We start from the raw sequence: 16197 nt of genomic DNA on the forward strand, positions 1-16197 counted from the left end.
AATTGGGTTCGTGACCTGTACAGTGTGGAGAGGGAGAAAATTATTGGAGGAGAGGATGATTACAGAGCCAAGTGCATATGAGTTGACACGTAAGGAGGCAATATAATAAAATTCACACCAATATCGGGGGCCTTGGTAAAGGAAAATTATTACAATTTGGCCTTAGTTTATACAGTTTGAGAGAGTGAGAGAGAGAGAGAGAAGTGAAACAGCGAGGGAGGGAGGGGGGAGGGAGGGAGGGGGAGGGATGGGGTGGGCTGAGACAGTCATCCCTCCTCAATGGATGTCGCGTTGGAGAGGCTAAAAAGAGAGGAGTGTTTGATGAAGAGCAGGGCTGCGGGTCTTGCTGCAGGCCTCTCTTTGTCATCGCTGCCTGTGTTTAAAAATACATCACCCTCCCTCCTTCCACCCCTTCCATCCGCCCCAGCCTTCATTTTCTTCAGAAGGCCATCCTGCTGATAATTACCTCCTATGCTAACGTGTGCCCTCTTATGCACGCACGCACACACACACACACACACACACACACACACACACACACACACACACACACACACACACACACACACACACACACACACACACACACACACACACACACACACACACACACAGGTCTAAGGTCTACAAAACTTGCTGATGGTTACTGCTGGTTCTTCCCACCCTTGGGAGAAGAGAGGGGAGGGTGGGAAGGAACTTCCCCATAATGGGTCCCTTGGCATGGCGGAAGAATGTGACGAGTCCACGGGGAAGGAACACCAGAGACCGTGATTAAGTGGAGGTAGCAGAGGTTGACTCTAAGTCGTGTAACCTTGTCATCTGTGATCTGGTCCTCCGGGGGCCACATGTCTTTGCCGAGGCCGAATATCATGGCCATTTTTTCAACTTTAGCCTGGGGGAGGTAAAAAATACATCTATCTTGAAATGTCCTTGTTAAAAGGGGCTTCATCATTTTTTCTGTTGGTTATGAAAGTATAACTTGGGGGCACGTGCAAGCTCAGCCAGACTTTTCTATAGTAGATGGATGAGATGCAGCTATTTGCCCTGGTAATAGCAACAGAGAACGTGAGAGAGCGATGCCTCATCCGCCATACACTAATCATCCACTCTAACTGTCCGGGTGGTGGTTGTAGATTAATTGCCATGGTAGTACACGCTTGCTATTTTTCGCCTTCCTAACACAGAAGGCTATCATGTCCTACCACCAGCGGGTGAGCAAAGTTTGCCGCTTATGACGAGATTTGCATCTCTGGTGAGTTGATTTGCATCTAAAAGCAGGCGCCCCACCAGTAAGGCCGGTGAGCAAGTCTGCTGTCGGCACACCAGAATCGTATCGGAAGGCCACCTGCCTGCTGCTTGCTCGTTGCTAACTGGCTAAATTGAGTACTGATGTAATGATATTATATGATTATGGATATATTGGACCAGGGGCTGCATGAATTAGTTATGTTGTGGGATTTGAGTCACGTAAGCTGAAAACTGTGAGGTTAGGACCTGTATGTACGGTAGATTTGCCTTCTGGTTGAATAACTCATTCAATGAGAGACTATGACCGATCACCATGATACTGGGGTTATTGGAAAGTCAGGGACATTTTTGGGGTTTAATAAAATCACAATCGATGCAGCCCAGTCGGCAGTCGTTTATTCACTGTCCCGCTATATTTAGAATGGTGAAGTTATGGTTTGGCGTGGCATTTTATTTCCATGACAATTTCCAAATGTCCACTAGGGGCAACACGAGTGCCTGTTACCATCTAGTAGGCTCGCAACAAGCTAGCGCAATGGGGATGAGGTTGAGGGTGGGCTTAAACCGCAAGCTATGGCTCCAAGCATTGAGGGTTTAATCCCAGTACAAAAGTTAATAATATTGTAACTTTTGTATATCTGTTTTAACCCTATCCCAAACCTTAAACCTAACCTTATGTCTCCATTTGCTATGGATGTTGTGTTGCCTAAAAGAGAACTGCAGCTGATTTTTTAAAACTTGTACTGACATTGGATGAACACACACGCACACACACACACGCACACGCACACACACACACACACACACACACACACACACACACACACACACACACACACACACACACACACACACACACACACACACACACACATCCCTCCCCCCACAAACACACACATACTGACTTAAAAAAAAATGATTCACTTTAATTTCAGCAATCAGACCGGACCGTTCCGGTAAAGCTCTGAATCAAAGGAAAACACGGTTCAAACACAGCCTGCTAACACACGCTAATCTGGGGCTTGAAGGGAGGGTTTGAAGTCTCTCGCTCTGAGTCAGAGCGGATATGACATTAGATCACAGCAGCCCGTGTCCTGTCGCCGCCGTGACCGCCTCTCGCTTTGTCCTCTGGGGCATGTGGCCAGGGTGGCAGCCTGCTTGTCAGCTGTTTGTCACACACTTGAAAAGTACGAAACCAAATAAATAATCAAATAAGAAAAAACGCTTTTAGATCACATTTGACAAGCCACACAACTGCGTTTGTGTTGTTGTTTTCTCTCTCTCCGAAAGGCACAGCTTAACTTCCTTCAAAGATGAACTCCCTGCAACACGTCCGCCTCTGTAATTCCCTCTGTAAACAGTTATGGCGAAATAAGCTTACTTTGGGATGCTTGCTGACATTACCTGCTGTGTAGGAGATGATTACAGCGCTGCGTTGCGCTAAACAGCCCTCAGCGCTGCCGAGAGACGGAAACTTTTAAGACGTCCCCTTTTTTTAACGGTGGATTTGTGCATGTGTGGCCGGAGGCTTCATTAAATGAAGGGCCCCCGTGTTCAGACACTTAATGGTCTGTAAAACTGTTGCCTACTCATTAATCCTTTGGCTCAAGGCATCCTTAGTGATTCAAAGCTCAAAAGGAAGGAAATGTACAGCCAGAAAGGGACAGAAATATCTAGTGGTGTATGAATAAGTGGCCTACATTAAAGCGTTTTAAAAGATGTATGTTTCTCTTCATCAACCGACTTGTGACAGGAAATTGCCTAGGCTATACATTTTGATGTAAGATTGTTTTTAACCCGTATTTAAGTCATATTACAGCTGCTTTTGCTTCATAATCCATGTGGAATGTAGGTAGTGAGGATGTTGGTAGTGTGAACGATCATGTATTCAGTATGTGGAATGTAGGTAGTGAGGATGTTGGTAGTGTGAACGATCATGTATTCAGTATGCGGAATGTAGGTAGTGAGGATGTTGCTAGTGTGAACGATCATGTATTCAGTATGTGGAATGTAGGTAGTGAGGATGTTGGTAGTGTGAACGATCATGTATTCAGTATGTGGAATGTAGGTAGTGAGGATGTTGGTAGTGTGAACGATCATGTATTCAGTATGTGGAATGTAGGTAGTGAGGATGTTGGTAGTGTGAACGATCATGTATCCAGTATGTGAAAGAGTTGGAGGATTTTTAATCTGTTCCTATCCTAGTGGGAAGTGAATGGTTGGTTCTTGGTTCTGACGACAAGCTGATTGGCGCCTGAAGCTAATAAGGGGAGCAGAGGCGTCAGGGACGAGGGGCAGGGGGCGAGGACAACTTCTCTGAGCACAGTCCCTGGGCATCCCGTGTGGCTCAGTTGGTAGAGCATGGCGCTTTCAATGCCAGGGTCGTGGGTTCAGTGGACCAGTAGAAACATGTATGCACTCACTACTGTAAGTCTCTCTGGATAAGAGCCTCTGCTAAATGACCAAAATGTTAATGTTCCTCCAATGTCATCAGTTAATGACTCAGTCGTCATCTCCTCTCCCAATGACCTCTGGGAAACGCTGTTTCCTTTTGATGAAGTAGGGCGACGCAGTCGAACAAGTTCGGAAAGAACCGGCTCAGTAGTGTTTGTCTCTTGATTGACCTCAGTCTCTTGGTTGGACAGGAGGAGTGGTTATAGCTGCACTTTCTCCTGCCATTATTGCTCTTCAAGGGGCAATCAGGAGTCGTTACATCCAATAACATGTACCCATTGAATCTTAAAGATTATAGCTTATAAATGCCTCATGAGCTTAGTTCAACTGTCCTTCCCCGTCTGAACCCAAAATATAAGCTTGTATTACTCTAATGTTTGTGATCAAAGAAAAACAGCAAGGATACATGCCTCAAAACATGGGTAGAACTGTCATTTTGATTTTGTGGATGGTCAATGCTTGAATTCATAGCTATGTCTATGAATTTGAGAGTGGTTCAATTTATCCAGCCTCATCCCTCAGCTTTTGACCAAACAAGGGGTGGCGAGGCCGCTTTGCTATTATTTCTACTGCTGATTGCCGTTTTAAGAAGAGCCTGGCAGATTTATGGGCAGCAAGAGGAACACAGCATCCCCACAATTACTGTGGGTGCTGGAATTAAATTGACAATTTGTAATGTTAATCTCTTTAGCGCGCCTGGACTTGGGGAAGCTACATAACCACCCGGGCCAAAGCCCAGAGGAAATCAATCCTCTTCCTGCTACTGCCTTACTCTCCACTATCTGTCCCCCATCTCATCTGATCTACTCAGCTCCCGCTCTCCCTTTTCTCTTATCCAACCGTATCTCTCCTCATATATCTCTTTCTTCTCTGTTGTCATCCCCCAAAGATCTTCCTCTTTCTATCTATATCTCCCACTCTCTCTTTCTCTAGCATCTCTCACCCAATTCGCTCTCTCTCTCTCTCTCTCTCTCTCTCTCTCTTTCTTTCTCTCTCTCTCTCTCTCTCCCTCTCCCTCTCTCTTACTTTCTTTCCTTCCGCTTAAAAGGGATGTCTTACTTGGGAGTGATTCTATTTTCCATGAAGTGGAACCGTGTGCCAGTGAGTCAGACTGGCCCCCTATTGTTCGAGATTTTGAAGGTTGTTATTTAGTTGGGATCTCACAGTTGGCTTATTTAACACAGTGGCAGACCATAAACTGGTGGCAGGTCTAGACATCTGTTTCCAATGGTTCCAGATGTTTCATGTTACTTGGCTTACCTAACAGCCCTGTGATTAAACTTGCTTGATTTTCAGGCAATTTTTACTTTGATATTTGCATAATGATATGCTTCTACTGCGAGGCTATATAGAAATGTGCAAATTCACAACTCAATATTCATAATAAAATACACCAGGCACTGAAGTACAGTAGCAGCATAAAATGTACAATGTCAATACCTATATTACATTTATAATGTCAATATTTATTTTATTATATAACAGTGCCTCTATGTCCACAATTATTAATATTATCTCCTCACAAGGGCATTCTGCTATACTGTGAGCACCAGGGCTCCACCGTTGACATGAGCAAGCTGCCTAGTCGCAGGTTCGAGGCCATGGACCACTTCGAGAAGTGCTTCCTGATCCTGAGACTGGAGGAGGGACAGATGGAGGGGGATGGAGGGCTGCAGAAGGACCCAGGGGAGAGCAGGGGCTGGAGGGCCGTACGGGTGGACCTGGTGGCCCCACCTGTTGACCACTATGCCTTTGCCCTCCTGGGCTGGACCGGCTCCAGGGTAGGCATGGATCAAATTCATGTAAAAAATTAATGTGGACGCCAAGACATCCACATTCATTCCTCCATTGACTAAAACCATAACAAAAACAAGCTTGGTGGAGATTTCCTTATTCAATCTTGTTCTGAGGGCAACGATTCACATTTGTTTCTGCTCCCGAGGCAGAGCTGCTCTCAGGACACGTTTGAATAAGGAAAAATTCAATTTGGGGGAAAAAAATGATCCAATTCACATAGTGCTCGACAGAGTAGTCAATAACCAAAAAAACAAAACATTGATGATGAGAAATACATACATAGCAATGGGAAGTAGGGGTGCTGAGGGTGCCGCATTACCCCCTGAAAAATCTGAATTAAAAACAAATCTAAATTTTAAAAAAGTAACAATAAAAATGCATTATAAAATTCACTGAATTTGTGTACTGTTCCTTTTCTAGTCCTGCATGAGCGGACTGATATAGCCGTCTGTAGCGGCTATAAAAATTGCAGCACCCCCACAACCCAAACATCATCCCGCAGCTATGAATGAATACATAGCTAAATCCCAGGAACTGATCTAATATGGCAGACGTCTTGCTGTTGAGGAATAAAGTAACCCGAGGGTGGCGGAAAAGGGAGATAAATGAAATGAAAAAGGATAAGAAGAGATATGAATTGTGATTATATTCTTCCACAGCAGTTTGAGAGAGATCTGAGGAGGTTTGCCAGGAAGGAGAGGGGGATGAGTCTTGACAACCACGCCCTGTATGACAAAACCAAGGTACTGTGTGTTCCTTCAGATAGAGTGCAACAAGAATACAAGGTGCAGCCATTTGTTATAGGCCAGTTCTGTCCCAGCTGTGGTGATGGGGCGGCAGGATAGCCTAGTGGTTAGAGCGTTGGACTAGTAACCGGAAGGTTGCAAGTTCAAACCCCTGAGCTGACAAGGTACAAATCTGTCGTTCTGCCCCTGAACAGGCAGTTAACCCACTGTTCCTAGGCCGTCATTGAAAATAAGAATTTGTTCTTAACTGACTTGCCTAGTTAAATAAAGGTACAAAAAAAAAAAAAAAAATGCTCAATATATCTTTACTATTTTTAAAGTCACCTAGTGTTGTGCAAGTACAGTAGCTGTGCCTGTATTTCTGTGTGCTTTTGCAAACGTATTGAAAACATGTGGAAACCAAGCTTGAGCTTATTCTGAGAGTAAACTGAACGAGAGCAGCAACTCCATGAAGTCATTCAAATTTCCCCTCACTTGATCCTGGTAGAGAGAGAGAGAGAGAGAGAGCAGTCCTTGCACTGCATTGTACTGAGTAAAAACGTCTATCTGTGGTTTTGTGCAGAGTGCAGTTTCAGGTGGGATTTGCACAAAAGTTTAGCCTCCACACACAGTGCGTGTTTATGAATTTAGGTGGTGAATTACAGCAAAGCCCTTGTCCTCAAAGGTTATTGGAGGGATTAGGCTTGGGTGTTAGAATGCGTGGGCTGGGAATACACAGACACATTATCTTAAAATATTTGATGCCTCCTCTGAGTGAGCAGAAACTCGATATTGGCGTGAGGACAAACTTTTTTTTTGCTTGCTGTGAGGGGCCATGATGCACCACACACACGCACGTGCACGTACATACGAAGCCACGCACACAGAAAAAAACACACATGCACAAACACGCGTGCGTACAAATGCACACGCAGACAGATGCATGCATGCACGCACATCAGCAATACACACACCCATTCCCGAAATACACACTAAAACAAGAAGCAATCTAAAATAATCAGCTTTGCCGTTGTAAGTGAATAAAATCCTTCGAAACAGTTTAATTTTATCTGGTAGAAGCTTGCTAGGCGAAGTTAATTTCGCTGGGAAGCACAAGGTTCATTTACACATTTCAGAATGTATTCAATTGCGTCTCCGTTATATTCGTTTACATCTCGTTAGACTTCATCACATTAACCCCTCACTTGCCCACACAGCCAGACCTTATTACACTCAGTTTAAGGACAATATCCCCTTTGTTTGGATTCACAGAGGGATACTATTATTGCTCTGTTACTACTGCACTATAAGCTACATACTATGGTGTGAAGTTGTGGTAGATACATTTTGAATAAGTGTGCTTCATTTTTCAACCACTTAAAAGGGAAACTTCAAAATGTTTCAACTTCATATTCATATTCATCATCTCCAGCACCACCCCAACATCATCAACCAATTAGTAGACAATTAGAAGGCAATTAGTAGGCAATGCCTACTCATGATTGGTTAAAATCACATGATGCACACAACTGACGTCATTGGAAACACTTATCTTTCTCTATATATTTTTTACTACAAAACGTAGAAACCATTTTCACATATGTTGATGTTGGGGTGGTGCTGGAGATGATGAATATGAAGTTGAAACATTTTGAAGTGTCTCTTTAAGTGTTTGAACAATAAAACACACACATTCAAAATATATCTTTCCCTTTAAGGATCATCCTAAAGCTTACCCTAAAATGTATCTCGTCTCATGTACATTTACAGGGGCGGCGGGGGGGGGGGGGGGGGGGGGCGGGCATCTTGAGGAGTGAGTGGAGCGGGACAGGGGTGCCAGGAATGTCACTGACCTGTCACCACAATGTTCCCATAACCCCCTCCCTGGGGAACAGGGGTCAGGACATAAAGAGAGCAGGGTGGCAGCTTCATGACACATATTGTACAGACGCTGCCATCTCAGATGTTGTTTATTCAAACACAAGGACAGAGAGAAGCACACAGGCTGTGCAGTGAACCGTGTGCCGGGAGGATATGAGTGATCCGATCACATACATTTACACTCACAAGGAGATTTGGGATCTGGTGGGATGGAGTGTATGGTTGAGTTTTCTTTTGATGGTTGTGAACTTTTGATAAATGTAGATGTTTTTTGTTATCTGCCTACACACGTATGTATGCATATATATATATATATATATATACACACACACACACTCGCACACATACCTCACTTATTTAGGCTCACTTTGACACAGACTGCAGTTTCACTGCTAGTTTCAAGGTCGGCAGATCACTTAAAAGGGTATAGGTTCTGACGGAATCATTCAACAGTGTTTTTCAGCTCTCCGCTCCACATTGCAGCCATAATTAAGGTAATGAAGATCAATTAACTGTCTAAGTCACCGTGCTGCCTCCAACTCCATAGATAATTGATCATTCTTTCTGTTCTTCTGTTCGCTCTAGGCAGGGAGGAGTGGTCCCTCTCTGTCCGGCCCTCGTCACTGTTGAAAAGCCCTCATTAATTGGATCAACGTATGGCCGCTACTGCTCAGATAATGGGACTTTTATCTTTGTGGCCGTCCTAATTGACCAATCTTTTCCCAGTGAGTCGGTGCTCTGCATCTGACTTGTGGCAAGACAAAATGGGAGATATGGGAATGGGCTGATTAGGAGGGGGGGGGGGGGGGGGGGGTTCGGAGCGAGGGGGGTTACTTGTCGCCACCCAACCATTGAAGCCCAAGCACAGTCATTTGGAGGACTTTTATCTTGTCATGTGCTTCAAAGAGCCCTCGCTGCACGGATGCACGACTTTCTCTGTCTCACTGTAATATGTTATGTGGTTTTAAAAAAAGATGTCTTAACACACTAATGATCCACTCCCAATTAAGGAAGGGGCTCAGGGGAATAACCTTGAGAATGAGAGTAAATGCCTTTCAAGACAGCTTGTTAGAAGGCAGTAGCAATAACTTGCAGTTTGACTTACTATACAAACATCACAGCTTTGGAGTACTACAGTCCTGTGTGGTTCAGTTCGTAGAGCATGGCGCTTGCACCGCCAAGGATTGTGGGTTCAATTCCCACTGGGTCCACCCATCCAAAAAATGTATGCACACATGACTGTAGTTCATTTTGAATAAAAGTGTCTTCTAAATGGCGTATTTTTATACATATTACAGTCATTCTGTACGGTGTCCATATTAGGACAGAGACATACTCCCAAGGCCTCAGATCAATATAGTAGTACTGCAGCTGTATTTAAAGAGTACATTAGCCTAGTATGTGAGTGAGGGCTTGGGTTCTATGGGAGCGAAGAGCGGGGAGTTGGGTGAGCGTCTGTCCTCTGCTGTTAGGCTGAAGGTGTGGGATAATTAATATGTGTTGTGGGCTTGATGAATGAGGACAGGTGGAGGATTTCATCAGGCCCAGACTTACTGACCCCCTCCCCGAGCAGGAGGGCTCCATGACCTGTCCAACACCTCCTAAACACAGCCCTCTACTGCACGGTGTACCCTTGAAATTCCCTGCGTGTGGGAGTATGTGTGCGTGAGCTAGAGTGCGTATGTGTAAAGAAAAGTATGAGTATTTGCCGACACAAATGCATATGCAAATGTGTTTCTCTACTGTATGTGCTAGTGTGTAAGTATGAATGTATGCTGCATAAGTAATGTATGTGTGATTATTACTATTTATCAGTATGTGAGTCTCTTTTTGTGTGTGTGTGTGTGTGTGTGTGTGTGTGTGTGTGTTTGTGTGTGTGTGTGTGTGTGTGTGTGTGTGTGTGTGTGTGTGTGTGTGTGTGTGTGTGTGTGTGTGTGTGTGTGTGTGTGTGTGTGTGTGTGTGTGTGTGTCATGCAGTGTGTGTGTGCGTGTGCGTGTGTGTGAAGAAGTATCTCACAGAGGGTAATTACTCAAAGCCAAATGTAACAGTGTGATTAATGATGTGGTGGTCAGGACGTTTTGGAGTCTGATATCCTGGCTTTAGCTGTAGCAGTGTGGTGATATGAGAGGAGACATGTATATTCTATCACCTCCTAGGAGTCTCACTATCCACCTCTCCTCTGAAAACAACAGGAACTGGAGCCAAACTGTGCTTTTGAAGTGTCATTGAGTTGGAAGGACAGTGATAAAACTAAGATGAACTAGGCTTTATCAGAATATTTTAACACTATGAAACAATCACTGTTCCCAAGTGTGGAGCAGGGCGGCTTCTGAGCTCAAAACCTGGTGTACTGCATTTAAGGTTAGAGGTGGGTCTGAAACTCAGCACTACATTTTGCCTAGCAAATATGCAGAGCTAGTATTTGAATTGACAATTTACCCATTTAATAGACATTTCACACTGTAAAAAGAAAGTGTTTTGGGACCAAAATTCCCCAATGCCACCTCTGTTGTCAGACATTCAGAGGAAATTCTCAACACAAGAATCCAATCTTATTCCCTCTCAGTGAAGTTCACATCTGTTGCAGTTTGTAACATTCAGTAAAAAAATTTAAAAAATCCTCCGGAAACACTCTAGTTTACAGTGAGTTGTGTGTAGAGCTGCCTGTCATATTTCAGATGCAGCATGTGGAGTGTTCACAACTCTGTCTTCCTCCCCCTCCCTCCATTCTCAGAGCAGCGGGTGTGTGGACAATACCGGGGCAATTGCACTGGGCTTTGGGGAGCGGTGTTTTTTGAACACTCCCTAGCTGGTGCTGAAAGGCACTGTTTGCAGAGAGGATAAAACTGCTTGGAAAGAGGCCATTCTCAAAAAGGAGAGTGAAGGGAGGAGAGTATCGAGAGGAAATGCTCTGGGTTTAATGTTTTGTCCCTCAGAGAGTCACACATACACCTGTGAGGTGTGACAGACAAACATACAGACAGGTGAACAGACAAAGGAGGGTAGAGTGTCTTTACGCATCAGGAGAGGCAGTTTGAGATTTTGAGCGTTCACCTTTTTATAACCTCTCGTGGATAGACTACGTAAACATAAATGGTACCGTAGATCAGAGGAAGGTCCTAAAAATTGTAAAAGACTCCAGCCACCCTAGCCATAGACTGTTCTCTGTGCGGCGGAGTACCGGAGCTCCAAGTCTAGGTCCAAAAGGCTTCTTAACAGCTTCTACCCCCAAGCCATAAGACCCCTGAACAGCTAATCAAAGCGATACCCAGACCCCTCTTTTACACTGCAGCTACTCTCTGTTTATTATATATGCATTGTCACTAACTCTACCTACATGGTACATTGACTCTGTACCGGTACCCCCTGTATATAGCCTCTTTACTGTTTATTTTACTGCTGCTGTTGAATTATTTGTTACATTTATTTACATATCTATTCTTTACTTAACACTTCATAAAACTTCATAAAACTGAAAGCATTGTTGGTTAAGGGCTTGCAAGTAAGCATTTCACTGTAAGCATTTCACCTGTTGTATTCGGCGCATGTGACAAATTAAATGTGATTTGATTTGATCTGTCAAGAGACTATGGGATGCAACCGTTAACGAGCACCAGTAGTTCTTTTGCCTGGGTTTTTCATCACCGGTTATTTGGATGTATTAGCTTTGGGTGAAGGAGGCACTTAAATTGGCGGGATAGATTTTGTAGCGTGTGCGGTACTCAATGCAATGCTTGACGGACCCCTCATACAGCATTGACATTTATTAAACAAACATGGTGCAAAAGCCTCCTGGATAAAAAATAAATAAAAACTGTAAGTATGTCGATTTTGTTGATCTACTTTCGATGCAAATCCCCATTTGCTCCTCCATTATATAATAATGGGCATACCGCCAATAACATGGTGTTCTGGGACAGTAGCCTCTTCGCGAGGGAGACCTGACACATTGGTCTCCCCCAGACCCAAATATTTACAAGCCCTCTGGTTTACCTGTTTCCGGGGGAAAAAAATCCAGTCACCGAAGGCATGTCTATAATCCGGAACGCCTTACCAGTCATCACAGGTTGTAAAATGTGAGAAAAGAAACCTGTGTTCTCTGTTTGTCTACTGACAGTTATTTTTGTTACGTGAAACCTACCAGAGTTTGTTCCCCTGCTCCTGTCTGTTCTTGCTCCTGTATTCCAGTCCTTCCCGGTTTTGACTGTTCTGCCTGCCCTGACCCTGAGCCTGTCGTTCTATACCTTGCCCCACCTCACTGGATTACTGACACCTGCCTGCCCAGACCCTGAGACTGCCTGTCGTTCTGGACCTTTTGCACCCTCTATGGATTACTGACCTCTGCCTGCCCAGACCCTGAGACTGCCTGTCGTTCTGGACCTTTTGCACCCTCTATGGATTACTGACCTCTGCCTGCCTTTGACCACTCATTTGCCTGCCCCTGTACTATAAATAATATTTTGTTTCTTTGACACTGTCTGCATCTGGGTCATACCTGAAACCTGATAGCACAAACTCGCTATGACTGACCTAGTAGACTCAGACCAGCTCCACAATGCTGTCTCCCTGCAAGGAGCCGCCCTTGGAAAACACAAGGAGTCTTCAAGGTCTTATGGAGGGACTTCATACTGTGACAGAATACCATAACCAGGCATTCGTTACCTTGCTGGAGCAATTCCTTAGATTCTCCACTGGGCAGAGCATCACACCCGTAATCTCCCAGCCTACCCTAGTGTCCCGAGAACCCCACTTACCTCCTCCGGCGCGCTACGCTGGAGAATTTTGGGGCTGCAGCTTTCTTCGTTCCCCTCGGACTGCTTGAGGATAGCATACATCATAACGCTGATGTCCGGGAGGGCAATCGCCTTTGGTCACGGTGGTGTGGGAGCAACAATCCGCCCGCCGTCTGCCTCAGTCCGGAGGAGTTTGTGGAGGAGGATCGGAAGGTGTTTGATTCTCTGTTATCCGTGAGAAAGGCTGCTCGCAAGCTGCTCTAGCTGCGTCAAGACTCCCGCAGTGTGGCAGACTACGCGGTGGAGTTCAGCACTTTGGCGGCTGAGAGTGCTTGGAACCCGGAAGCGCTGTTCGACATGTTCCTACGCGGAGTATCGGAGAAAGTAAAGGATGAGCTTGCAGCCCGGGAACTACCAACAATTCTCAACTCACTCATTGCCTTGACCATTCAGATCGATGGGCAACTAGGGGAACTAAGGAAGGAGAGGAGATTCGATTTCACTCACCCGTCCAAGGATTCCACCTCGCCTTCGAGGTATCCCGGAAGTCCCCGACGGCTCCGTTGCAGAGAGAACCGGACGGGCCTTACGGAGAACTTTTCTTCTCCCCTTACTTGCATCCCTTTTCATGCCAGGTTGCTGTGGGGGAACTTTATGAGAGCTTTATGGACGCTTCCGAGTTGGTTATACCCACTCAGCCTCTCTTTAATTTCCATGGACGTTAGAGCACTGGACGGGCGCTCTATAGACCACAATACAACCCCCATCAACCTACATGTGTCAGGGAACCACAGTGAGATGATCTAGTTCCTGATCATTACGTCTCCTCAGGTTCCCGTGGTATTGGGATTCTCCTGGTTCCAATGGTACAATCCCCTCATTGACTGGTCTGCCAGTGCTATCATGGGCTGGAGCACGTTTTGTCACGCCCATTGCCTGAAGTCAGTGCAGCCTGCCCTGGGATCTCTTCCTGGGGGCTCGGAAGTTGCCCTGGACCTCTCCACCATTCCCGAGGAGTACTAGGACCTCCGGCAGGTGTTCAGTAAGGCACTGCCCACTTCGCTGCCGCTGCACCGACCATATGACTGTGGGATTGACCTTCTCCCAGACACCACTCCACCCAGGGGATGACTGTCAGGTCTGGACACCAAGGCTATGGAGACCTACATTGAGACCTCCTAGCTGCAGTGTTCATCCATCCTTCTGCCTCCCCCACTGGAGCAGGATTCTTCTTAGTGGAGAAGGACAAAACCCTGGGCCCATGGAACAACTACCGGGGTCTTAACGACATCACGGTGAAGAACCAGCACCCGCTACCTCATCTCCTTGGCCTTTGAGCCGCTCCAGGGGGCCACCGTGTTTTCCAAGCTGGACCTATGGAACACCTACCACCTGGTGCGGATTCAGGAAGGGAATGAGTGGAAGACTGCCTTCAACACGTCCAGTGGTCACTATGAGTATCTGGTCATGCCATTTGGCCTTACCAACGCCCCTACTGTTTTCCAGGCTCTGGTTAAGGATGTTCTCCATGACATGTTGAACTAGTTCGTCTTTGTCTACCTTGATGACATCCTTGTCTTCTCCCGCTCCACTCAAGAACATGTGATCCACGTCCGACAGGTTCTCCAAAGCCTCCTGGAGATCCAGCTTTTTGTAAAAGCAGAGAAGTGCGAATTTCATCGCTCCACCATCCCCTTTCTGGGTTACATCATCTCTGCCGGGAGTATAGAGATGGATCCTGGGATGGTGAGAGTGGTGGTATATTGGTCACAGCCTACATCCAGAGTACAGCTGCAACGTTTCCTGGTGTTTGCTAACTTTTAATGAAGCTTTATCCGGGGCTACTGCAACCTGGCTTCCGCCCTGTCTCCACTTACCTCTCCCCAGCTGCTGACAAGGCATTCCGGGATCTCAAACAGCATTCATAAAGTATGTATAAACATGCCTCACTTATCAAACTAATACAGACACAACGCAGATAGGAACATTTTATCTACATTTTCCAGATGTAGCATAAAAAAACAACTGCTGAGGACATCACCAAAGAATCCTGCTATTGACATTTTTCTGTTGGACTTTTCACAAATATTCACGTTCAAAACTTTCAATGAAATTCCCCATTTCAGACTCATACATACAGTATTGGCGCTGGAGGGGATGGCTGCCATTTGTGCTATTTTGTGTTTTTTATTTTGTACATAATGTTGCTGCTACCTCTGTCTCTTATGACCGAAAAGATCCTCTGGATATTAGAAGAGTGATTACTCACCTCGAATTGGACAAAGATTTTTTTATTCAATGAGTCTGACGTGCCAACAGACATGGCACCTCTGCTTCTAGCTCCTAAGCAACTTTGCAGTGTTTTTCTTTTTTTTGCAGAATTATTTCTTACATTATTAGCCCAGAACGTTTTTTGTGTTATTACATACAGCCGGGAATAACTTTTGGATACCAGCATTACGACCAGGAATTCGACTTTCCCAAATTGGATCTTTTGTTCATACCCCACAGGGAAATTGAACTTATCCCAGAGGCTGCTCCAAGTTGCCGCTGGCGGAGAAGAGGTATTCAGGGTGGAGGTGGGCACACCATCCACCACTTCTGAGTGCTGTATATTACTCACTAATATTCAGTGTCGGACAATAAAGTAGACGAGCTAAGGGTGAGGGTCTCCTTCCAGAAAGACATCAAGGACTGTAACATACTCTGTTTCATGGAATCATGGCTCTCTTGGGAAATACTTTCCCCGTCCATACAGCCAGCTGGGTTCTCAGAGCAGATAGGAATAAAGAGCTCTCCGGGAATAAGATAGGCGGGGGTGTATGCTTCATGATTAGCTACTCACGGTGTGATTGTGATAACATACAGAAAAATACAGTCATTTTGTTCACCCAACCTAGAATACCTCACAATAAAATGCTGACCGTATTACCTCCCAAGATAATTATCTTTGGTTATAGTCACATCCATGTATATTTCCCTCAAGCCGATACCATGACAGCCCTCAAGGAACTACACTGGACTTTATTTAACTGGAAACTACATATCCTTAGGCCGCATTTATTGTAGCTGCGGATTTTAAATAAGCAAATTTGAGGAAAAAGCTACCGAAGTTCTATAAAACATTGACTGTAGTACTCATTTAGGGAAAACACTAGATCACTGCTACTTGCCGTTTCGAGATGCCAACAAGGCCCTCCCCCGCCCTCCCTTCGGCAAATCAGATGACGACTCCATTTTGCTCTTCCCTTCCTATAGGCAGAAACTCAAACAGGAATAACCTGTGCTAAGGTCTATTCAACGCTCGTCTGACCAATTGGAATCCATGCTTCATGATTGTTTTGATCACGCAGAATCA

At 45.3% G+C, this 16197-nt stretch overlaps 1 protein-coding gene across 1 annotated transcript in view; it reads left to right on the top strand.

The window, feature by feature from the left end:
- dntt (deoxynucleotidyltransferase, terminal) overlaps positions 1–16197 on the top strand; it is a 145999-nt gene that overhangs the window by 112775 nt on the left and 17027 nt on the right. The window contains exons 9-10 of the mRNA XM_021607961.3: positions 5229–5483; positions 6159–6242. Of these exons, the coding sequence (XP_021463636.2) occupies positions 5229–5483; positions 6159–6242 (339 nt within the window). The remainder of the gene's footprint in view (positions 1–5228; positions 5484–6158; positions 6243–16197) is intronic.

The sequence above is a fragment of the Oncorhynchus mykiss genome, chromosome 1, assembly GCF_057628025.1.
Source record: "Oncorhynchus mykiss isolate SJ-2025 chromosome 1, ASM5762802v1, whole genome shotgun sequence".
Taxonomy (NCBI): domain Eukaryota; kingdom Metazoa; phylum Chordata; class Actinopteri; order Salmoniformes; family Salmonidae; genus Oncorhynchus; species Oncorhynchus mykiss.